Below are 26374 nucleotides of genomic sequence, written 5' to 3'. Positions count from 1 at the left end.
GATCCACACCTTCCAGTAATTATTGTACTTCTACAGAATGTTCCAATATCACCAATGAATGTCCTCCCACCCTCTGTCCCAGCTCATTCTGCTGTTGAAATCTTCATTCATTCCTTTGTTTAATTCATTTATGGGCTGTGGGTTTCACTTGTTAAGCCAACATTGATTACCCACCCCTAACAGCCCTTGAGAAGGTGGTGGTGAACTGCCTTCTTGAACCGCTGCAGTCCGTGTGGTGTAGGTACACCCACAGTGCTGTTGGGGAGGGTGTTCCAGGATTTTGACCCAGCCACACTGATATATTTCCAAGTCAGGGCCTTGGTGAGGTCACACCTTGAGTATTATATGTCCTTTCTAGTCTGAGGAAAGACATTCTTGCCATTGAGGGAGTCCAGTGAAAGTTCACCAGACTGATTCCTGGAATGACAGGACTGATATATGAAGACAGACTGGATTATAAGAACATAAGAAATAGGAGCAGGAGTAGGCCATCTAGCCCTTCGAGCCTGCCCCGCCATTCAATAAGATCATGGCTGATCTGAAGTGGATCAGTTCCACTTTCTCCCCATAACCCTTAATTCCCCTGTCTATCAGGAACCTATCTACCCGTGACTTAAATATATTCAACGAGTTCAATGGGCAGATAATTCCAGAGATTCACCACCCTTTGAGTGAAGAAGTTCTTCCTCAACTCTGATCTAAACTGTGCCCCCCCTCCCCCCCTTTACTGATCGACAGAGGTTGTACTCACTGGAACCTAGAAGAATGAAAAGGGATCTCATAGGAACATATAAATTCCTGAAAGTTATTGAACAGTCCAGGTGTAGGAAGAATGTTCCCGGTGTTGGGAAGTGCAGAACTAGGGGTCACAGTCTGAGAATAAGGGATAAGCCACTCAGGATTGTGATGAGGAAGAACTCCTTCATTCAGAGAGTTGTGAACCTGTGGAATTCTCTATCACAGAAAGCTGTTGGGGTCAGTTCATTAAATATGTTCAAGAGGGAGCTGGATGTGGCCTTTGTGGCTAAAGGGATCAAGGGATATGGAGAGAAAGTGGGAGTGGAATATTGGAAGTGTATGATTGGCCATGATCATATTGAATGGTGATACAGGCTCAAAGGGCTGAATGGCCTATTCCTGCACCTATTTTCCATGTTTCTATGAACCTTGGTGAGTTGCTGCAGTGCACCTTGTAGATGGTACACACTGCTGCTACTGAGCGCTGGCGGTGGAGGAAATGGATGTTTGTGGATGTGGTGCCGCTCAAGCAGGACTGCTTTGTCCTGGATGGTGTTGAGCTTCTTGAGTTTTGGAGCTGCACCCATCCAGGCAAGTGGAGACCATTCTACTGTTAGCTTGGGACTGGACTATTCCAGAAGATTCCTGGCTGGCCCGCCACATTCCACCCTCCATAAGCTTCAGTTTATCCAAAGCACAGTTTCTGTTGTCTTTCCACACACTAACCTGTCCATGCTCCATAGTTCTCACTGACCTGCACTGGTTCCCATAGCAACACCACAGTATCTTCCTTTTCTTCAAATCCTTCTCCATATCCATAATCTCCTTCACCCCCTTTCAGATTTTGATTTGATTTGGTTTGATTTATTATTGTCACATGTATTAGCATACAATGAGAAGCATTGTTTCTTGTGCGCTAAACAGACAAAGCATACCATTCATAGAGAAGGAAACGAGGCAGTGCAGAATGTAGTGTTACAGTCATAGCTAGCGTGTAGAGAAAGATCAACTTAATGCGAGGTAAATCCATTCAAAAGTCTGACAGCAGCAGGGAAGAAGCTGTTCTTGAGTTGATTGGTCCGTGACCTCAGACTTTTGTATCTTTTTCCTGACGGAAGAAGGTGGAAGTGAGAATGTCCGGGGTGTGGGGAAGCCCTAATTGTGCTGACTGCTTTGCCGAGGCAGCGGGAAGTGTAGAGACAGAGTCAGTGGATGGGAGGCTGGTTTGTGTGATGGGTCAGGCTACATTTTGTAGCTCCTTGCAGTCTTGGGCAGAGCACAGAACACAGAACATCACAGCGCAGTACAGGCCCTTCGGCCCTCAGTGTTGCACCGACCTGTGTAACCGATCTAAAGCCCATCCAACCAACACTATTCCAGCACAGGGGCCCATACCAAGGTGTGATACATCCAGAAAGAATGCTTTCTATGGTGCATCTGTAAAAGTTGGGGAGAATTGCAGCTTACATTCCAAATTTCCTTAGTCTTCTGAGAAAGTAGAGGCATTGGTGGGGCTTTCTTAACTATAGTGTGGGCATGGGGGGACCAGGACACGTAGAAACTTGAAGCTATCTCTGCACTCCTCCAATTCTGGTATCTTTAACACTGATGTGGAGATGTCGGCGTTGGACTGGGGTAAACACAGTAAGAAGTCTGGCAACACCAGGTTAAAGTTAACTTGAAGTTAAAGTTATCTTTAACATTCCCATATTGGTGGCCATGCCTCCTGTGTCTGGTCCCTCAGTTCTGGGGTCCTCTCCCGCAACCTCCCCGCCTCACTTTCCTCCTTCAAAATATTTCTCAAAACCCAATCTCTTTGGCGCAGTTTGTGGTCACCTGACCCAACCCGGCCTCTGTGGCTCAGTGTCGCATTTGGTTCGAGTGAAACATCCTGGAAGGTTTGGCTATGTTAGAGGAGATATACAAATGCAGGACTGTTGTATCCTCGCGACGTTGCCCCGAGGCACGGAGTAAATTAGCAGAAGGATTTGCAGGCTGATTAACAGACTAGCAACTGAGAACTCCTTGTGAGTAAGACATCAATAAGACATTCAGTTCTCGCAGAGTCAGAGCTAGGCAGTGCCGGGCCAGCATCATTGGATCATCAGGAAAAAGCTGACAAAAGAACAGTGAAAATCTGTAACTCGCTGCCCCAAAACGGCTGCTGACGCTGGGGCTGAATCTGGTTACTGCGTCCAGGGATACTGACCGACACCTCCCAGCCCTCCCCATCTCCACATCCCAGACCCAGTGGGTAGTGCTTTCCACGGAACTCTAAGGTCCTGCATTCAAGCTCCCCTGCAGTGATTAGCACATGTAATCCACACTGAGGCAGTGCTGCACTCTTCATACAATTATAGAATCCCCACAGTGCACCAGGAGGCCATTCAGCCCATCGAGGCTGCGCCAACTCCCCAGCAGAGCATCCTATCCCTATGGATAGCCTATCCCAGCGGTTAGCACTGCTGTCTCGCAGCGCCAGGGACCCGGGTTCAATTCCCGGCTTGGGTGACTGTCTGTGTGGAGTCTGCATGTTCTCCCCATGTCTGCGTGGGTTTCCTTCGGACGCTCCAGTTTTCTCCCACAGTCCTAAAGGCGTGCTGGTTAGATGGATTGGCCATGCTAAACCCTTCCTCAGTGTACCCGAACAGGCACCAGAGTGTGGCGACTGGGGAATTTTCACAGTAACTTCATTGCAATGTTATTGTAAGCCTAGTTGTAACAAATAAACTTTAACCCCACATATTTATTCCACTAATCCCCTGAATCTGCACGCCTTGGGACACTAAGAGGCAATTTAGCACGGCAATCCACTTAACCTACACATCTTCGAATGTGAGAGGGAACCGGAACGTGTGGAGGAAACCCACACAGACACGGGGAGAACGCGCAGACTCCACACAGACAGTGATCCAAGCTGGGAATCGAACCCGGGTCCCTGGCGATGTGAGGCAGCAGTGCTGACCCACTGTGACACCCATTGTTGCTCACGCGAGGAACCGAGGCCCTGCCCACTCTCTAAGACAGAACTCAGAAGTCCAAAGGCTCTTTAAGATGAAGAGCGGGAGCTTTGTCCGTTGTTGTCCCCCCCTCTACAAACATGGATGAGAGGGGTGTGGAGGGATATGGTCCAGGTGCAGGTCAGTGGCAGAAGGCAGAGAAATGGTTTGGCACAGACAAGAAGGGCCAAAAGGCCTGTTTCTGTGCTGTTGTGGTCTATGGTTCTATGATTGTATGGACGTGGCCTCATTGCTCTTTTGTGGGATCTTGCTGTGCACAGCACTGAGGTAGATGATTTTTACCGCCTGAGACTTTCAGGGAGTATGGAACCAAGAGAGGTGAAAGGATTAATTAACTATGGTCCAACTGAGGAGCAGGTTCAAGGGGCTGAATGGCCTCCTCCTGTCCCAATGTGGAAATAATTCTATCTGGGTGATGGGAGTGTTTTTAAACTGACGGTTGGATCTGCCCGCTCTGGTTTTGATCCCTCTTCCTCAGAACCTGCCCTTTTCTCCTCCTCAGGGTTTTCATCCCGGGTTACACCTCCCGGGTGCTGGTCCGCCTCACAGACTGCAGCAACAGTAACAGGACGGTGAGGGGCTGCCCCGTACTGCTGAAGCTCAGGGCAAAGGCCCCCCCTCTCCACAACTCCACCCGCGTCAACTGCCGAGACCGACGAGTCTGCGAGCTGCAAGACAAGGCCCCCTTCTGGCAGCAGTGGTACTACATCCTGGTGGAGAAGACCGTTCGCAACGTCAACGTCAACTTCCGGGTCGGGGTTCACATCAGAGGTAAGAGGTCAAGGTCCTGATGCAGGGAGTCTCGAACCCTGGTGGCACGGAGGATGTGGAAACTAGAAGCAGGAGTAGGCCATTCAGCCCTTCTAGCCTGCTCTGTCTTTCATTTTAATCATGGCTGATCATCCAATTCAATATCCTGATCCCCCCTTCCCCCATTTCTCTCAATCCCTTTAGCCCCAAGAGCTATATCTAATTTCTTCTTGAAATCATACGACGTTTTGGCCTCAACTACATTGTGTGGGAGTGAATTCCACACATTCACCACTCTCTGGGTGAAGAAATTTCTCCTCACTTCAGTTCTGAAAGGTTTGCCCCTTATCACTAGGTTGATTCCAGAGTTGAGAGGGTTGGCTTATGAGGAGAGACTGAGTAGACTGGGGCTATACTCATTGGAGTTCAGAAGAATGAGGGGAGATCTGATAGAAACATATAAGATTATGAAGGGAATATAAGATAGAAGCAGGGAAGTTGTTTCCACTAGAACTAGGGGGTATAGCCTCAAAATAAGGGGGAGCAGATTTAGGACTGAGTTGAGGAGGAATGTCTTCACACAAAGGGTTGTGAATCTGTGGAATTCTCTGCCCAGTGAAGCAGTTGAGCCTCATTGAATGTTTTTAAGACAAGGATAGATACATTTTTGAACAGTAAATGAATTAAGGGTTATGTGAGCGGGTGGGTAAGTGGAGCTGAGTCCACGAAAAGATCAGCCATGATCTTATTGAATGGCGGGGCAGGCTCGAGGGGCTAAATCGCCTACTCCTGCTCCTAGTTCTTATGTTCTTATGAAAGAATAAAGAAAGACCCGCTTCTCAAGCCTCTCAGCAAGAGCATAGCTGGTCTGATTGTGGCCTACAGCCCACTTTCCTGTCTGTCCTTCCCCAACCCTTGACCCCACCCCCCCGCTTGTTGATCAAAAGTCTCTTTAACTTGGGCCTTGGATATATTCACTGACTCCAGCCTCCACTGCTGCCTGGGGAAGGGGATTCCAAACGCCAGCAAACCTCCAACAGAAACAATGGTGGAACTTTCCAGCACTTCCCACCCCCATGGGATTTTTCCTGTCCTGCCAAAGTTGACCTTTGACATGGTTTCCATGACCGCTGCACTGGTGGGCAATGTGAGTCGCTGTGGTCCTTTGATGGGATGGGTAGATCTGCTCCATCATTGGGGGGGTTGGGGGAGATGGGGGGAGGTTGTGGGGGGTAATAACTAGGCAACTCCCCCCTAATATATTTTGGCTGGAATTTTCTGACTCTTTATGCCGGCGGGATTCTCCAGTCCCGCTGCAGTCATCAGAGATTTGGCTGGGCGCCAGATTCTCTGTTCTCGGTGGCAGCGCACGGTGGGATGTGAAACGGCCGGAGAATTCAGACCCTTTTCTCAGTTTCAAAGGCAGATTATCCGGCCATCGTCACGTTGATGCTTGTGGGATCTTGCTGTGCACAATTTTGCTGCTAATTTTTCCTACAATACGGCAAGGACTAATCTTCGAAAAGTGCTGAATTGGCTCAAATTGCGACTACCCGTGGGGAATGGTATTATATCAACGTCACTTTTATCTTTCTTCCCCTGAGATGGTAAGAGTGGCCTCTCAGTGAGATGTAGATTAGGTAGTGTCGGTCAGCGTCTGAAGTCAGCCTCCCTGACAGATCTCTGGCCTAAACCTCCACCTCGGGCAGCCACTCGACAATGATACCACCCTTCAGGCAGAGAAGCTGACAGGCCATCATTAAAGGGGACCCACAGATACCACGGTGACTCAGTGTGTTTAGTTTCTGCTCTCTCTGCCTGTGTGAAGTGCGTGGAGAGGATGGGTTGAGATTTCCACTTTGTACTTTTGAGACATACTGCACCGTATGACCTAATGTGCAATTACCATCTCTCTGGAAGAGTTTCCAGCCAGTCCCGCTCTCCATCCTCTTTCTCCAAGGACCTGCGGGTCTCCCTGGTTGAGTATTTATCCATTCCCTTTGGCGAATGCATCCGAGTCTTCAGTCAGCACTGACTCAGCCTGCCACAGGAATCGTGGACCGAATATTTGGCAGAACATTTAAAAATCGATTGGTCTCATGAGGCAATTTTCTGGTCTCGGGGCAAGTGCTGCCAGAAATCCCACGCTCATGGTCAAACCCTCGGTTACTGGAATAAAAAAAAGGAGAATCAACCTAGTGAATCTCCTCTGCACCCCCTCCAGTGCCAGTATATCCTTTCTCAAGTAAGGAGACCAAAACTGTACACAGTACTCCAGGTGTGGCCTCACCAGTACCTTATACAGCTGCAACATAACCTCCTGTTTTTAAACTCCATCCCTCTAGCAATGAAGGACAAACTTCCATTTGCCTTCTTAATTCCCTGCTGCACCTGCAAACCAACTCCTTGAGATTCCTGCACAAGGACACCCAGATCCCTCTACACAGCAGCATGCTGCAATTTTTTACCATTTAAATAATAGCCCATTTTACTGTTATTCCTACCAAAACAGATGACCTCACATTTACCAACATTGTACTCCATCTGCCAGACCCTCACCCACTCATTTAGACTACCTACATCCCATCTTTCATGGGACACGGGTGTCCTGGTTGGGCCAGCACTTGTTGCTCTTCCCTAATTCCCCTTGAATCGAGTGTCTCGCTCGCCCATTTCAGAGGGCAGCTGAGAGTCAACCGCATTGCTTTGGGTCTGGAGTCACATTTCGGCCAGACCAGGTAAGGACAGCAGATTTCCTTCCCTTTGATTTGATTTGATTTATTCTTGTCACATGTATTAACATACAGTGAGAAGTATATACAGCACGTTATACGGGCAAAACATACCATTCATAGAGAAGGAAAGGAGAGAGTGCAGAACGTAGTGTTACAGCCATAGCTAGGGTGTAGAGAAAGATCAACTTAATGCAAGGTAGGTCCATTCAAAAGTCTGACAGCAGCAGGGAAGAAGCTGTTCTTGAATCGATCGGTACATGACCTCAGATTTTTGTATCTTTTTCCTGAAGGAAGAAGGTGGAAGAGAGAATGTCCGGGGTGTGAGGGGGTCCTTAATTATGCCGGCTGCTTTCCCGAGGCAGCAGGAAGTGTAGACAGAGTCAATGGATGGGAGGCTGGTTTGTGTGATGGATTGGGCTACATTCACGACCTTTTGTAGTTCCTTGCGGTCTTGGGCAGAGCAGGAGCCCAGACCAAGCTGTGATACAACCAGAAAGAATGCTTTCTATGGTGCATCTGTAAAAGTTGGTGAGAGTCGTAGCTGACATGTCAAATTTCTGAGAAATTTGGTGAGGCATTGGTGAGCATTCTTAACTGTAGTGTCGGCATGGGGGGACCAGGTTGTTCGTGATCTGGACACCTAAAAACTTGAAACTCTCGACCTTTTCTACTTGATGTAGACAGGGGGCATGTTCTCCTTTACACTTCCTGAAATCAATGACAATCTCCTTTGTTTTGTTGATATTGAGGGAGAGATTATTGTTGGTGCACCAGTTCACCAGATTCTCTATCTCATTCCTGTACTCTGTCTCATCATTGTTTGAGATCCGACCCACTACGGTTGTGTCTTGATTGGTCATTTCAGAGGACGGTTAAAAGTCAACCACATTGCTGTGGCTCTGGAGTCACATGTAGGCCAGACCGCGTAAGGTTGGCGGATTTCCTTCCCTGAAGGGCATCAGTGAACCAGAAGGGGACTTTCCGACCATCGACAATGGTTTCATGGTCACTGTTGCTGAGACTAGCTTTCAATTCCAGATTTTATTAGTTGAATTTAACCGTGGTGGGATTTGAACCCACTGCCACCTGAATCATTAGTCTAGTGACATTACTGCACTGCCGCCATCTCCACTTAATGGCCTATTCCTGCTCCAAATGGCTGTTCCTGTCTTTCAGTGATGTTGATTGAGGGATAAACATAGAGCAACATACAGGGAGAATTCTCCTGCTCTTTTTCCAAGTGGTAGCTTTATTTTCACTTAAGTGCAGAGGGTCATGGTTAATGGTTCAGCTGAAAGGATGGCACCTCCAACAGTGCAGCACTCACTCAGTGTGACGTCCTCACTCAAGGCAAGAGGGCCATGCAGCTGGTTCACTTTGGAATTATTTTGCGGTTTTTGCAATCAACCCTCCAGGAGAGGGGCTGGGGGAATATTACAATGTGCAATAGCTCAGGTTTTGTTTAGTCTGAGTGTACAGAGCATCAGGCCTCTAGCAGAGCTTTGAAAACTCACCGCCTTTTGTTTCTTCCTCCTGCTGGCTCTCCCTCTCCTTTCATGTTCTGCCTCTCGGATTGTGGAGACGTTCCTGAGGACGGAACGTTGCAGCTACACGGAGGGAGGATAAAATGTACATTTATATAGCACCTTCATCACCATAGCCTAACGCAACTTACAGCTGATTAAGTACTTCTTGAAGTGTGGCCTTTGGTGAGAAGGTCTTGTAGTCTAGGGCTGAGAGTTGCTATCTCTCGAGCCCTGGGTTCAAGTCCCACAGAAGTGGGTCCACAGTGTGGGCAGCACGGTGGCACTGTGGGTTAGCACTGCTGCCTCACAGTGCCAGGGACCTGGGTTCGATTCTCGGCTTGGGTCACTGTCTGCGTGGAGTCTGCACATTCTCCCCGTGTCTACATGGGTTTCCTCCAGGTGCTCCAGTTTCCTCCCACGCTCCAAAGATGAGTAGATTAGGTGGATTGGCTGCGCTAAGTTGCTCCTTCGTGTCCAAAGATATGCAGGTTAGGGGATTAGCAGGGTGAATGTGTGCAGTTCCAAGGATAGATCAGGGGGGTTGGGCCTGAAAAGTTGCTCTGATGAAGAGGCAGTACAGACTCAATGGGCTGAATGGCCTCTTTCTGCACTGTAGAACTTCTAGGATTCTTTTAGTTTTTACTGGAGTTGGTTGAAAAACTGACCTACTTCTAAATCAATGTTGCAGCCGAGGCAAATATATCTGCAGGTTCTTCATCATTTGATTTGATCTGATTTATTATTGTCACGTGTATTAGGATACAGTGAAAAGTGTTGCTTCTTGCGCGCAATACAGACAAAGCATGCTGTTCATAGAGAAGGAAAGGAGAGAGTGCAGAATGTAGTGTTACAGTCATGGCTCGGGTATTACTGAGTTTAAAAGAGTTAGAATACAGTTTTAGAAGTATAGAACGAGAGTAAAAGGTAGTATTAGAGGGAATGCTGGGCACAGCATCTGTCACACTCTGGTTCTCCCTTGAACCAGTGCAGAGGCCAAGAATAATCTCCAACTGAATGGGAGCATGGAGGGAAGTTCAGAGTCAACCACATTGCTGTGGCTCTGGAATCACACGTAGGCCAGACCGGGTAAGGACTTCAGATTTCCTTCCCTAAAGGACATTAGTGAACCAGATGGGTTTTTACAAAAATGCAACAACCTTGTGGTCATATTTACTGATACCAGGTTTTTTTTGATAGAATCATAGAACGGTTACAGTGTAGAAGGAGGCCACTCAGCCTGCTGTGTCTGTGCTGACCCTTAGATGGAGCAACTCACACAGTGGGGTGGCACGGTAGCACAGTGGGTTAGCACTGCTGCTTCACAGCTCCAGGGTCCTGGGTTCGATTCCCGGTTCGGGTCACTGTCTGTGTAGAGTTTGCACATTCTCCTCGTGCCTGCGTGGGTTTCCTCCGGGTGCTCCGGTTTCCTCCCACAATCCAAAGGTGTGCAGGTTAGGTTGATGGGCCTTGCTAAGAAATTGCCCCTTAGTGTCCAGGGATGTGTAGATTAATGGTGTATAATATAGGGGGATATGGCCTGGGTGGGATTGTGTTCGGTGCAGACTCGATGGGCCGAGGAGCCTCTTTCTGCACTGTAGGGTTCTATGAATCTATGATTCTAGTGCCACTTCCTCCCCAGCTTCTCTTTGTAGCCCTGTACGTGGTTTCAGATAGGAGGGGGTTAATTTAATAGAGGAAATTGGAGTATCTGGAGGAAACTCACGCAGACAGGGGAAGAATGTGCAGACTCCACACAGTCACCCAAGCCAGGAGTTGAACCCGGGTCCCTGGCGCTGTGAGGCAGCAGTGCTAACCACTGTGCCACCATGCCGTCCCATGGTGTTGAACTTCTGGAGTGTTGTCGGAGCTGCACTCATCCAGACAAGTGGAGAGTATTCCATCAGACTCCTGACCTGTGCCTTGTAGATGGTGGACAGGGTCTGGAGGAGCCAGGAGGTGAGTTACTCATTGCAGGATTCCCAGGCTTTGACCTGCTCTTGTGGTCATAATATTTATATGGCGAGTCCAGTTCAGTTTCTGGTCAATGGTAACCCCCAGGGTGTTGACAGTAGGGAGATTCCGAGATGGTAATCTTGTATCCACAGGTGATTCGGTCCGCCTTGCTGTCCAACAAGGGGCATACACGCGGTAGGTTGTGCGAGGGCTTCTCTTGGACGTTCAAGAGTTGCCTAGTGCTTCATGTTGTTAGTGTGTGCTTAAACTGGACCAGATGCTGGGCAACACGACAGCTCAGTGACTATCACTGTTTGCTGTGCAGACACATGGATTTGAGCCGGTGTCTGTGGGAGTTTGCGCATTCTCCCTGTGATTGCGTGGGTTTCCTCCGGGTGCTCCGGTTTCCTCCCACATCCCAAAGATGTGCTGTTAGGCTGATTGGCAGGAATAAATTGTCCTTAAATTAGTCTCCCCTCAATCTGGTTTCCAATGCGGACTGCCATAAGCATAGACAAGGGTCACGGGTGGAGAGGGGACTCACAATATTAAAATGGCGGCGCGGGCTCGTTGGGTCGAAGGGCCTGTTTCCCATGCTGTGTTGTTCTTTGTTCTTTGTATTTGTTCGCACCTTTGAGCCCTTTCATTGACGGATGGAGCAAAACACAACAGAATTGAGGAGATGTTCTTGTGGAGGAACATGTGGTTAGGAGGGTCTTTCTAATTGTCTGACAGACCTGATAAAACATGAAGAAAATAATGAATATAAAATCTAAACTAATTAAAATACACAAGTAGGAAGCGATTCCAATTACTTTGAATTCAGGGAGCAAAGGCTGGTGTCCTTATAGTAATGAAAGATTCATGTTTTGAGCTGTGTACTCACTGAGAGAGGAATCTCTAATAGAATTCAGTGTTGTAAAGAGCGGGACGTACGGTTAATTACTGAGTGTAGCATTCTGCTGTCCGTCACAGATCACTGGTGTGAGAAACTGCTTCACACTTATCCTCACGTGTGTATTTATGGCCCCGGTGTTCCTTCAGCGATCCCGGCAGCAAATTTTCACACAGCAAGATCCCACAAACAGCGAGTGAGACACCAAAAAAAAAGTTGTTAATCTATTTTTGATGCTGTTTGCTTGAGGAATATTCGACAGCCAGGGTATCTGCAAAACTCGCTGCTCTGTCTGATCTGCATGACGGGATCTCTTATCAGTCCCAGGGTCCAAAATACGCACGGGCCATGCTAAATTCTCCCTCAGTGTACCCGAACAGGTGCCAGAGGGTGGCAACTAGGGGATTTTCACAGTAACTTTATTGCAGTGTGGCTTCTTGCTAACACAGTGGTTAACACTGCTGCCTCAAAGCACCAGGAACGTGGGTTCGATTCCTGGCTTGGGTGACTGTCCATGAGGAGTCTGCACATTCTCCCCATGTCTACGTGGGTTTCCTCCAAGTGCTTCAGTTTCCTCCCACGTTCTGAAAGACGTACTGATTAGGGCGCATTGACCCGAACAGGCACCAGAGTGTGGCGACTAGGGGAATTTCATCGCAATGTTACTGCCAGCCTTACTCGCGACTAATAAATAAATAAGCTTTTAGTTGACACACTCCGGCGCCTGTTCGGGCACACTGAGGGAGAATTTAGCATGGCCAATGCAACCTAACCAGCACATCTTTCAGACAGTGCGAGGAAACTGGAGCAAACTCACACAGACACGAGGAGAACATGCAGACTCCATACGGACAGTGAGCCAAGCTGGCAATCGAACCCGGTCCCTGGTGCTGTGAGCAATGCTAACCACTGTGCTAACATGCCGCCCCCAAAAATCCGGGTAGACGTCATCTACTGGTTCCCCTTTATCGACCCAACTAGTTATATCCACTGGCAGTGTGTTTAAATCCTAAAGAAGGGTTTGAATGGACACCCTTCTAAAGCACAGAAAGCACACTGGCACACGGGTTAGCACTGCTGCCTCACAACACCAGAGACCCAGATTCAATTCTGGTTTCGGGTCACTGTCTGTGTGGAGTTTGCACATTCTCCCTGTGTCTGCGTGGGTTTCCTCTGGGTGCTCCGGTTTCCTCCCACAGTCCAATCATATGCAGGTTAGGTGGATTGGCCGTGCTAAATTGTCCCTTAGTGTCAGAGATTAGCAGGGTAAATATGTGGGGTTACAGGGATAGGGCTTTGGTGGGATTGTGGTAGATGCAGACTCGATGGGCCAAATGGCCACCTTCTATACTGTAGGTGTTCTATGGATAGATGGCCTGGTGTGGGGGAGGAGGATTGTACTGAGACAATACACATTTGGGATACTCTTTGCAAAGGGCTTTATGTCGGAGGACAGAGTTAACCGTCTAATGTTGTTGAACTCAGTGTTGAGTCCTGGGCGCTGAGCAGTGCCCAGTCAGAAGATGAGGCTGTTCCTCCAGTTAGTATTGAGCTTCACTAGTATGGCACGGCGGCACAGTGGGTTAGCACTGCTGCCTTACAGCGCCAGGGACCTGGGTTCAATTCCTGGCTTGGGTCACTGTCTGTCTGCACGTCCTCCCTGTGTCTGCGTGGGTTTCCCTCCAGGTGCTCTGGTTTCCTCCCACACTCCAAAGATGTGCAGGTTAGGTTAATTGGCTAAATTGACTCTAGCATAGGGGGGATTAGCAGGGTAAATGTATAGAACATAGAGCATTACAGCGCAGTACAGGCCCTTCGGCCCTCGATGTTGTGCCTACTTCTGTAGTGTAGGGATTCTATGGTACATTGCAACAGGCCAAGAACGGGCATGTGGGCATGAGAGCAAGATGCTGAGTTAAAATGGCATGCAACCGGAAAGCTGGGGTCAATACAGACTGAGTGAAGACGTCCCACAAAGCGGTCACCCAGTCTGCGTTTAGTCTCCCCAGTGTAGAGGAAAGTGCATTGGGAATGCAGTAGACAAAATTAAAGGAAAGGAATTAAGTTCAAGAGAACGATTTTGCTATTTCAGTGACTTTCTTATATTTCTCTGGAAGTCCCAGTCACCATGATTCCAAAAATGAAGAGCCTCAGTTTTAAAGACATTCCCCATCGGTCAATCCTGGTTCAGTGAGAATCAAGCTTATTCCCTTTTGAGAGGCGAGAGTGGTGTAGCAATAATGTCACTGTATTGTCATCCAGAGGACCAGGAGAATGTCTCGGTCAGTGTGGAAGGTCAGAAGCAGGGAATTTGCTGATGATTGCACAATGTTCAGCACTATTTGTGACTCCTCAGATACTGAAGATTCGTGACTCAGATACTCCTCAGATCGTGAAGGCCGCCTTGGTGAACACTTACCCAAAGATCAGAGGCTGACTGCCATTGACTGCTGAAATGAACGATCACTGAAACAACTATATGATGACATCAACAAATTCCACCCCACCATCAGACTCACCATGGACTATTCCCCAGAATCAGTTGCATTCTTGGACACACGCATCTCCATCAAGGACGGTCACCTCAGCACCTCACTGTACCGCAAGCCCACAGACAATCTCACAATGCTCCACTTCTCCAGTTTCCACCCTAAACATGTTAAAGAAGCCATTCCCTATGGACAAGCCCTCCGTATACACAGGATTTGCTCAGATGAGGAGGATCGTGACAGACACCTCCAGACGCTGAAAGATGCCCTCGTAAGAACAGGATATGGCGCTCGACTCATAGATCGACAGTTCTGATGCGCCACAGCGAAAAACCGCACCGATCTCCTCAGAAGACAAACATGGGACACGGTGGACAGAATACCCTTCGTCGTCCAGTACTTCCCCGGAGCGGAGAAGCTACGACATCTTCTCCGGAGTCTTCAACATATCATTGATGAAGACGAACATCTCGCCAGGACCATCCGCACACCCCCACTTCTTGCTTTCAGACAACCACACAACCTCAAACAGACCATTGTTCGCAGCAAACTACCCAGCCTTCAGGAGAACAGTGACCACAATACCACACAACCCTGCCACAGCAACCTCTGCAAGACATGCGGATCATCGACATGGATACCATCATCACACGTGAGAATACCATCCACCAGGTACATGGTAAATACTCTTGCAACTCGGCCAACATTGTCTACCTGATACACTGCAGGAAAGGATGTCCCAAAGCATGGTACATTGGGGAGACCATGCAGATGCTATGACAACGGATGAATGAACATCGCTCGACAATCACCAGGCAAGACTGTTCCCTTCCTGTTGGCGAACACTTCAGTGGTCACGGGCATTCAGCCTCTGACCTTCGGGTAAGCATTCTCCAAGGCGGCCTTCACGACACACGACAGCGCAGAGTCGCTGAGCAGAGACTGATAGCCAAGTTCCGCACACATGAGTACGGTCTCAACAGGGATCTTGGGTTCATGTCGCACTATCTGTAACCCCCGTGACTTGCCTGGGTTTGCAAAATCTCACTAACTGTCCTGTCTTGAGACAATTCACATCTCTTTAACCTGTGCTTAACCCTCTCTCTACGCACATTGTCTGTACCTGTAAAACTTGATAACCTGTAAAGACTCACATTCCAACCATTATCTTGTAAATTGAGTTTGTGTCTATATCTGCCCTGTTTAGTGAACGCAGCTCTTCACTCACCTGATGAAGGGGCAGCGCTCCGAAAGCCCATGCTACCAAATAAACCTGTTGGACTTTAACCTGGTGTTGTGAGACTTCTTACTGTGCCCACCCCAGTCCAACGCCGGCATCTCCACAACATGGCTACCAGAGCTGGTCAGAGGGTAGGGATCCTGTTGTGAGTAACTCACCTCCTGACTCCCCAGAGCCTGTTCACCATCTATAAGGCACCAGTCAGGAGTGTGAGGGAATACTCCCCACTCTCCTGGATGGGTGCAGCTCCAACAACACTCAAGAAGCTCAACACCATCCAGGACAAAGCAGCCCCGCTTGATTGGTATCCTTTCCACAAACTTTCAATCCCTCTGTCACCAACGCACAGTGACAGCCGTGTGAAGTACCATCTACAAGATACACTGTGGGCACTCAACAAGACTCCTTTGACAGCACTTTCCAAATATACAACCTCAACAAACTAGAAGAACAAGGGGACAAATAGCTGGCAATGCCACCACTTACCCTCCAAACCACTCTTGGAAATATATCACTGTTCCTTCATTATCGCTGGGTCAAAATCCTGGAACGCCCTCCCTAACAGCACTGTGGGTGTACCTACACCTCAGAGACTGCAGCTGTTCCAGAAGGCAGCTCACCACCACCTTCTCAAGGGGCAATTAGGGATGGGCAATAAATGCTGGTCTAGCCAGCGATGGCCACATTCTGTGAATGAATAATGTTGTTTAATTGCTGCCCTGACCCTGAGGAAGATCTGCCCAGTTTGTCTCCATACCCAGTATCCTCCTCAGTTCTTACCGAGTCGCCTGCACTAACTTTAAATCCCACCCATATCCCCCCCACCCCGGACCCAAAATCCGAAGTCCAGGCAGCCAGGTTGGGTTTATGGAGCTGGAAGTTCTCTCCACATCTGATCCGGGAGCGAAAATCTGGACGGTGACATTTTTCTTTCAGTGATCTGCCCTCAGCTAGAATGGTCTCTTTCAGAGGCTGTTACATCAATGTTAAAGTTATTGGGTATGATCTTACCGGCACGGTCCCACTGCAGCAAGGTTGGAGAATTTAACACCCCGCTACATCCCTGTTCACTGCAGCGAGGTGGGAAAATCCCACCGGCATGAATGGCTGGGACATTCCGACCATCAAACACCAAATCGATCATGGCTTCTAGCACCATTTAAGTTCATCTAACACCGAAGATAATAGTTGGCAAAAAAGGGGAGATATGGAGTGGAATTTTACCATCCCATCTGCCACAGGAATCGGGGCGGACAATGGAAAAGTCCATTGACATCAGGCGGGATTTCGGGACAAGCAAGGTGGGAAAATCCTGCCCGTGGAGTTCTTTTTTCCACAGTGATCTTCCTGAATGGAGGTAGAGTGACCTTCTAAACGGGAATACTCGCAAAGAGAAGCACACTGAGCTATGGGGAAAAGCAGTGGAGTGGAACTAATTAGATAGCGCTATTCAAAGTGTCAGTACAGGGCTAATGGGTTGAATGGCCTCGTTTAGTGATGTGTGACTCTTTGATTGGACATTAATGAAGATGTCACGATGTGTACAAAGGAGGGTTTGGGCTGACACAGCACCATTCACCTCCTCAGAACATCCCAGCCGCTAAATTAATCCTGAAGAAAATGTCGTTATGTGACAGCCAACTCAGCTAACTGAATCAAACCTGATCAGATAAACCTTCAAAGATAAACTCTTCAGGAGTTCAGCTCTTCATTACTGCCCGTTTTATCCTCGCGATTAAAACTCTGCTCAATCCTGAGAGGGGTGAATGTGTTTACGAATTTCAGACTTGAGAAAATCTCTGCGATTGATTTGTCCTCTGTTGGGGGAACCTCGTTTTGGGCAGAGTTGAGTTAATGGAGAATGGGATATATTCTCCGTTAGTAACAGGGACTGTCATTACACCAACCTCAGGAGCACTAAATCATGGATGATGCATCTTATGAGTAAATATGCACAGGTCATATTCAATCATACATATTAGATGTTCCTACATTAAATAGAATATGCAAATGTTATTATGAAAAATGCAATCAGTGGGGATGAATTATTCAGTAGGAACCGAATGTGTGAAGACGGATGGCCCTTGAGTCCTTGAAATCTTTGTAGATCCTGAATTATTTCCGAGCTAACGTTTGTTACAGGGGGTCAAGTTCTTTTACAGGGGGCGTGGGTTACCCACGGGCATTAGTTACCCATCCCCACATCCCCTTCAGAGCAGTTACAGATCAACTGCCATGGCCCTGGAGTCACATATAGGCCAGACCGGGTGAGGACGGCAGATTTCCATCCCTCAAGGTCCCTTAACATTCCTCCTAAACCTGGGCTGAATTTGCAACGCTCTGCTAACCTTCTCAATCTGGCCACAAAATCTGAGACTGACTGCTGAAAGGAAATTTATACCACAACGTAAGGATTGAGGGTCAGGCTTTAAAATGATTTTTGACGAATTCAACCACCTGGTCGAAAGATTTTGGGCGCGATTCTCCGGCCTCCCAACTGTGTGTTTCTCACCAGTGGGAGGTGGTGTGTTGTTTGCTGGCAGTGGTATTCTCTGATCCTGCTGCTGTTAGTGGGAATTACCACTGGGGTCACCCTATGCCAGCTGGAAACCCGCAGGCGGGTGGGAGCTGTCGGCAGAACTGGAGAATCCCACCGGTGTGAACGGCCGGAGAATTCCTGCCTTTAGTGCCTGGGGCATCGAGCAATGTTAACCTTCTCTCTGAGCTGGAAGTCTGTGGGTCACGGACCTGTACCTCCTCCGTACTCTCAATGCTCCAGTCTCTTTCCGCATCTAACCGTACGCTGTGATCCCCAAGGACTTTGAAAGTATTTCCTCGTCGCCAGTGTAATAAATCGAGGGTGACTCGATGTGGTTCAAAGAACAAAGGCTTTATCGACAATGATCAGTATTTACACAGGGTCAGATTGAATAACTGCGACTGTTTAATTCTCCTCCCAAGCTCAGGATCCTCCCCGACCCGGGGCACACTCAGTTGGCTCAGCCTTCACACTCCATAGGGTCCGGCCCGACCACGTGACCCTCAAGGATCGCCCCCTTTAAGGATCCACACTGTCGCTGATAGGTTCTTGGCTAACGAGAGAGTCAAAGGTTGTCCGGGGTGGGTAGAATGTGGAGTCAGATCAGTCACGGCCTTACTGAATGGCAGAGCAGGCTCGATGGGCTGAGTGGCCAACTCCTGTTCCTAACTTGTCTGTTGATATGATTTAAGGTCAGATTTCACTGACTGTAATCCAGCTTTCTGGGTTACTGTTTTTTTTAACATACTCACTGCACAATCAAACTATCTCTCTGTCATTGCTGCTACTTAGCCGGGGCCCAGGGAACTGTGGCTCAAAACTGGCTGGAAAAGTGGATGTGACATTTCATTGAAACTCTCCTTTTCACAACTGCCTCGACATTCCTGTAGATTGCAAACCCCAGACATCAACTGTTCCCTTCAGCCCATCTAACCCACCTACCCCCAGTGTTCCCTTCAGCCCATCTAACCCACCTATCCACACTGTTCCCTTCAGCCCATCTAACCCACCTATCCACACTGTTCCCTTCAGACCATCTAACCCACCTATCCACACTGTTCCCTTCAGACCATCTAACCCACCTATCCACAGTAATAACTGTGAATTGTATATTACTTGTGTTTAATTATGTACAGATGATGAGTTCGGAATTGACTTGAGTGTGTATAAATGGGTTCAGAGTGAAGCTGCAACGTGGTTGGCTGAGGAGGTGTATGCTTGTAATGATTGGCTCTGTAGATACGGGTCAGACTCCGTGATGATTGACTCCAGTACTATTCACCAACTGACCTTCCAATGGTTAGCACTGCTGCCTCACAGCGCCAGGGACCTGGGTTCGATTCCCCGGCTTGGGTCACTGTCTGTGCGGAGTCTGCACATTCTCCCCATGTCTGCGTGGGTTTCCTCTGGGTGCTCCAGTTTCCTCCCACAGTCTGATAGACGTGCATTGACCGAGCTAAATTCCCCCTCAGTGTAACAAGTGGAACAAGCTGCCAGAGGTAGTAATAGAGGCTGGTACAATTCTCCCTCAGTGTAACCCAAACAGGTGGCCAGAGTGTGGCGACTAGGGGAGTTTCACAATAACTTCATTGCAGTGTTAATATAAGCTGACTTGCGACACTAATAAATAAACTTTAACATGAACAATGACCCTGAATCACTTCTGTAATCAAGAACCAGTCCAATTTCTTAACGAAACCCCCATGCTGCTTAATAGTGAACACTTCTTGGCCGTTTGGCTAAGATCAAGTGTAGTGTGGACATGCTGTGTTTGGTTGAAGTCATTAGGTTACATTTCAGCTTCATTTGAAGCAACTTTTAAAAGCGGCATCTAGGCCTTTTGGCTAAGATGCAAATGAGATCAAGCCTTGGAGGGGGAGCTACACCTACTCCGGTCAGCTTGGATCATGTAGATCAAGCCCAGGACAGGAGGTGAGAGGTATCTTGTCAGCTCGGATCGGGAATGTCCCAACTTGTTGGGACTCTGAATTGGACTTGATTGGATTGAATTGGAACAAAAACAACAAAAAAAGTGAACGCATGTACAGGTAGATTGGTAACTAATGAGGGAGTTAAAGGAAATGAAATGGAGTTTAGACCATAATCAGATCAGCCAGTGGGGAGGGATTGGGCAGGATTGTAACAATGTCATTGACCTCAACGAGACCATGATTTTACAGAATGGCAGAGCAGGCTTGAAGGGCCGAATGGCCTACACCCTGCTCCTCGATTGCATGGGGAATAGGTGACTCCACAGCACAGGCAGTTTCATAGATTCCCTACAGGGCAGGGAAAAGGAGGTCATTCGGCCCATCGAGCCCCACGTATTTACCCCGCTAATCCCCCCCACCCTCCCCCTGACACTAAGGTTCAATTAACCCGGCCAATCAACCTAACCCACACGCCTTTCAGACTGTGGGAGGAAACCCTCACAGCTCCAACGCTGGAAACGTGCGGGGTACAGGAAGAAGAATGTCCTTTACTTCCAGTGTGACGATAATCCGTCAGCGTGGAATGAGTCCCGCTGAAGGGAAGGGCCGGCTAAGAGAGAGACAGTCACAGCTGTAAAACCTCCCGGCACCGGCTCGGGTCGGTCACTGTAGCTTCATCGCAAATATGGTGGAAACTCGGTCTCAGCAGCTGAGCCCAAACCACTCTTCCTTCAGCATGTGACTTATGTTTTAATTCGTGTGTGTGTGGGAGGAGAGGAGGGGGTAGCGGGGGGGGAGGAGGGAGGGAGTGGGGGGAGGAGGGAGTGGGGGAGGAGGGAGGGAGTGGGGGGAGGAGGGAGTGGGGGGAGGAGGGAGGGAGTGGGGGAAGGAGGGAGTGGGGGGAGGAGGGAGGGAGTGGGGGAGGAGGGAGGGAGTGGGGGGAGGAGGGAGTGGGGGGAGGAGGGAGGGAGTGGGGGGAGGAGGGAGGGAGTGGGGGGAGGGAGGGAGGGAGTGGGGGGGGTGGGGGGATGGTGGAGGAAGAGCCTGCACCTTTCTCAGCCTGGCCCTGTGGAACGGTGGCCTTGGGTGTGGGAATCGGGGTTTGTGAGCCGTCCCTGTAGGGGGGAGAGGGCCTTACCCTGCGGATTGCTGCGTCTGGGGGGGTTCGGATTCCTCTCTGTCGCTGAGGGTGCCTCAGTGCGTTTTGTTTCATTCACAAATTCCTGCCCTGCAAATTATAATGAGACTTTTATTTGAAGAATCATTTGCATCAGACCCTCGGGCGCAGCGGAATAAGGATTGTTTTGTTAAAGTTAGGAAAGTGAATTACATTACAGCGATCCATGCTAGTTACATTCAATTGTGAAGCTAATTTGCACTCCAGCGACTTTTCCAATACTGTCAGCCTGTCTGTACCATTGCCAGATCCATCTGTCTTGTTACCAGTGTCATGGTAACCTTCTGCCACTTCACTGGGATGCTACCGGGACTTGACGGTTGGAGTTATAAGGAGAGGCTGGATAGACTGGGACTTTTTTCACTGGAGTGTAGGAGGCTGAGGGGTGATCTTATAGAGGTCTATAAAATAATGAGGGGCACAGATCAGCTAGATAGTCAATATCTTTTCCCAAAGGTAGGGGAGTCTAAAACTAGAGGGCATGGGTTTAAGGCGAGAGGGGAGAGATAGAAAAGTGTCCAGAGGGACAATTTTTCCACAGAGAGAGAGATGAGTGTCTGAAACAAGCTGCCAGAGATAGTAGTAGAGGTGGGTAGAATTTTATCTTTGAAAAAATATTCAAATAGTTACATGGGTAAGATAGAGGGATATGGGCCAAATGCAGGCAATTGGGATGAGCTGAAGGGTTAAAAAAGGGCAATATGGACAAGTTGGGCCGAAGGGCCTGTTTCCATGCTGTAAATCTCGATGGCTCTATGACAGTTATTTAGAACATTGGAACAGAGGGAGGCCACTCAGCCCCTTCAGCCTGACCCAAAATCCAGTATAATTGTGGCTGATTGCGATCTCAGCTCCATCTATTTGTCTTGATGTCATCACCCCCAATACCCTGGTCCAAGAAATATCAATTTCTAGTCCTCAGCTTCTCCAGGGAAAGCGATGCAGATTCCCATTCCCCTTTGTGTGAGGAAGTGCTTCCCCTTAAAGGCCGGACTCTCATTTGGAGGTTAAACCACCCTGTTCCGGACTCTCCTCCCATTACACAAGGAAATAAAATTCCTAACTGTGCAGAAAGAGGCCTTTCGGCCCATCGAGTCTGCATTGACTCTCCGAAAGACCATCCCATCAGGCCCTCTTCCCCATCCTAGACCTCCCACCGACTCCGTATGTTTCCCATGGCTGATCCACCGAACCTGCACATTTTTGGACTGTGGGAGGAAACTGGAGCACCCGGAGGAAGCCCACACAGACACGGGGAGAATGTGCAAACTCCACAGAGACAGTGACCCGAGCCGGGATCAAATCCGGGCCCCTGGCGCTGTGAGGCAGCAGTGACAACCACTGTGTCACCTTTATACTCAAAAATAACTAACCTAATCTAATACAGTAATAACAAAATTCTGGACAAGGTCAACAGGTCAGACAGTCACTGTGTGAGAGGACAGGATTTAATGGCCCTGTTTGCAGTGCGTATAAATCCCACGATGGACGCAAAAATCCCACGAGAGGTCATGATGGGCGAGATCTCACCCCCACCAAAGACCTGAGCAAGTGACCTGCCCTTTTCAAAATAATCTTCAACAAACAAATATCCACTCACCGGTCATGATGCTGTAACTTTCACCCAGCCCTAACCATAACCCTAACCATAACCCTAACCATAACCCTAACCCTAACCCTAACCCTAACTCTAACCCTAACCCTAACTCTAACCCGAACCCTAACCCTAACTCTAACCCGAACCCTAACCTTAACCATAACCCTAACTCTAAATCTAACCATAACCCTAACTCGAACCTTAACCCTAACCTTAACACTAACCCAAAATCTAACTCTAATCCTAAAACTAATTCTAACTCTAATCCTAACTCTAACCCTAACTCAAGGTCTAACTCTAACCCTAACCCTAACTCGAGCTCTAACTCTAACTCTAACCCAAACCCTAACCCTAACCATAACTCGAGCTCTAACCCTAACCCTAACCCTAACCCTAACCCTAACACTAACCCTAACCCTAACTCTAACTTTAACTCTAACTCTAACCCTAACCCTAACCCTAATTCCAACTCGAACCCTAACTCTAACTCGAACCCTAACTCTAACCCAAACTCTAACTCTAACCCTAACCCGAATTCTAACACGAACCCGAAATCTAACTCTAACTCAAACTCTAACCCTAGCCCTAACTCAAACTCTAACCCTAACTCTAACCCTAACCCTAACCCTAACTCCAAATCTAACCATAACCCTAACTCGAACCTTAACCCTAACCTTAACCCTAACCCAAAATCTAACTCTGATCCTAACCCTAACTCTAACTCTAACTCTAACCCTAACTCTAACTCTAACCCTAATCCTAACTCTAACCCTAACCCTAACCCTAACTTGAGCTCTAGCTCTAACCCCAACCTTAACTCGAGCTCTAACTCTAACTCTAACCCAAACCCGAACCCTAACCATAACTCGAGCTCTAACTCTAACCCTAACCTTAAACCTAACTCTAACTCTAACCCTAACCCTAAATCTAACTCTAACCCTAACTCGAACCCTAACCCTAACCCAAACTCTAACTCTAACCCTAATCCTAACCGTAACCCTAACTCTAAATCTAACCATAACCCTAACTCGAGCCCTAACCTTAACCTTAACCCTAACCCAAACTCGAACTCTAATCCTAACCCTAATCCTAACCCTGACCCTAACCCTAACCCTAACCCTAACCCTCCCACCTGCCCAGAATGAAGTTACCCTGGCGTGATTCGCTGCTGCTTTTCAAAAACGGAAACCAGTCGTGATGACCACATTGCAGGCGTAGAGTCGAGTATAATCCTTAGACGGTGAGGGATATGGCTAGGGCTGTACCCTCGGAGGAGCCACAATGGAGGGGGTTCACCTTATGTGGGGGTTGTTGTGAGAGTGGTGGGGGGGCGGTGGCTGTTGGGGGGGGTGGCTAAGGTTGTGCATGCTTTAGGGTGAAGGGGTGGCATCACGAACCAGCTGTCAAACCAACGGAACTAAACCAAGCCTCCAGTACTGGTGCCGGCAGAATACCACGGGCAGAGGGAGGGGACCCCTAACTCTGATTTAATTTATTATTGTCATATGTATTAACAGACAGTGCAAAGTATCGTTTCTTGCCCGCTATACAGACAAAGCATACTGTTCATAGAGAAGGAAAGGAGAGAGTGCAGAATGCAGTGTTACAGTTATAGCTAGGGTGTAGAGAAAGATCAACTTAATGCGAGGTAAGTCCATTCAAAAGTCTGACGGCAGCAGAGAAGAAGCTGTTCTTGAGCTCAGACTTTTGTATCTTTGTCCTGATGGAAGAAGGTGGAAGAGAGAATGTCTGGGCTGCGTGGGGTCCTTAATTATACTGGCTGCTTTGCCGAGGCAGCAGGAAGTGTAGACAGAGTCAATGGATGGGAGGCTGGTTTGTGTGATGGATTGGGCTACATTCACGACCTTTGTGGTTCCTTGCAGACTGGGGCAGAGCAGGAGCCCAGACCAAGCTGTGATACAATCAGAAAGAGTTGTCTGCTTAAGAAACCTAATTAGCCTCAGGGTGGGAAAGCCGTATTCAGTCTCCACCCTGATTTGATATGGCACAGGGTGGGGAGATAACAGCATTACAGCCCACCTCCACCACATTATACAACTCCTCAGCTCCCTGCCAATTCTCGAAGCAGGGTCATTGGGGAATTAAATTTTGCCTGTACCCTATCTACCAATTTATCTGTCATTTTAATATAAATCTTTGTGCAGCCTGTCTGTATAAATAAACATCTTTCTGTCATTCTATCTGAATGTCTCTTTACATATCTATCTGTATCTGTAGTGTGTCACCAATCTAGCCCCTGGATCTGTGTTGTGCCAGACACAGGCGGCCCTGTTTGGGTTAGGCTGTTTACTGAGTAGAGGGTTTTCAGAGCAGAGACAGTCACAGCCACAGGCAATGGAACAGTCAGTCATTACAAATCCAATCCCCGTGCTGGGACCAGATCTGATGCAATTACAGTCGTTTAATACGCAGTCTCCTGCATCATTTTACTCAAAATTGTCTTTAAATTGGCCAAAACACTTCCTGCCCCTCGTTCCCCCCCCCCCTCCCCACGCACCCCCCCCCCCATGCTGACACCCCCACCCACCCACCCCCACCCACTCACCCACCGCAGAGCAAGGTGAACAAATTCAGATAAAATTCAACTATTTCAGGAATCTCTGTCTAAAATCCCATCCACCCCCCCCTCAAATGTTGTACCCCGAACCTATTCGTTAATCTCAGAGGTTGTTTCTTCTTGTGGGAGTGTCTGGGACCAGAGGGCAGGGTCTCAGAGTAAGGGGGGGGGTCGCCCCATTTAAAACAGAGATGAGGAGGAATTTCTTATCTCAGAGGGGAGTGAATCTGTGGAATGCGTTACCTGTGAACCCGGTACAGTTTATCGCTGGTTGGGCCTTAGCTGGAGTGTTGTGTTCAGTTCCGGGCACCGCAGTCTGGGAAAGACACCCAGGCCTTAGAGAAGGTGCAGAGGAGAAGGGTGCCGGGGATGAGGGAGTTCCCTTATCACCCGTCATAGAATCAGTGAATCCTTACACTGCAGGAGAAGGCCATTCAGCCCATCGAATCTGTACCGACCTTACTCCCCCTGGCAATTTAACACGGCCAATCTGCCTAACCCACACATCCTTCAGATTGTGGGAGGAAACCGGAGCTCCCGGAGGAAACCCACACAGACACGGGGAGAACGCACAGACTCCACACACACACCGTGACCCGAGGCCGGAATCGAACCTGGGACTCTGGTGCTGTGAGGCAGCCGTGCTAACCGCCGTGCCACCCCACAGACAGTAGGCTATAAGGAGAATAGAGACTCCAGGATTGGTCTGGAGTCCACAGGAATTGGCGATCAGGCTCCAGGACCCTGCTGTGTGCCACCCTGGAGGGAGATCATCCAGACATTCACAAAAGATTGCTTCCTGAACATTTACCAGATCTAAAAGTATTGGAAATGGCAACAAAAAGGTTTTTTGGCTGAGAGTTAGACATCATCCAATTGGGTCATGAGTCATTCTGCTTTCCAATTGGTGTAGGGTGGCAGTGAGTCACAGGGTGGGTGCGTTGGCCAACTAATGGCTGGACGTGGGGGGTGAGTGACCGCTGGAGTGTGGTGACCGGGGGATTTTCACGGTAACTTCATTGCAGTGTTAATGCCATGTGATGAAAACTCCAGGAATACATTTAATCCCAGTTGGCAACCCTAATGGAGAGACTGGAGAAGCTGGGATTCATTTCCTTGGAGCAGGGGAGGTTCTGGGGAGACTGATGAATCGTGAGGGGGTTTGTTTGGGAACTGTGGGCGGGATTTTACAGCCTCGCTCGAACG

The 26374-nt window shown here is 48.6% G+C and overlaps 1 protein-coding gene across 1 annotated transcript in view; it reads left to right on the top strand.

The window, feature by feature from the left end:
• The window catches only part of tmem8b (transmembrane protein 8B), a 143559-nt gene that overhangs the window by 88518 nt on the left and 28667 nt on the right, over positions 1-26374 (top strand). Inside the window, exon 5 of the mRNA XM_080189520.1 lies at positions 4261-4529. Coding sequence (XP_080045646.1) covers positions 4261-4529 — 269 coding nt within the window. The remainder of the gene's footprint in view (positions 1-4260; positions 4530-26374) is intronic.

The sequence above is a fragment of the Carcharhinus amblyrhynchos genome, chromosome 5 (genome assembly GCF_965287045.1).
Source record: "Carcharhinus amblyrhynchos chromosome 5, sCarAmb.v2.hapA, whole genome shotgun sequence".
NCBI lineage: Eukaryota > Metazoa > Chordata > Chondrichthyes > Carcharhiniformes > Carcharhinidae > Carcharhinus > Carcharhinus amblyrhynchos.
The sequence above is the reverse complement of the archived record's forward strand: the minus strand, read 5'-3'. Positions and strand labels throughout refer to the sequence as shown.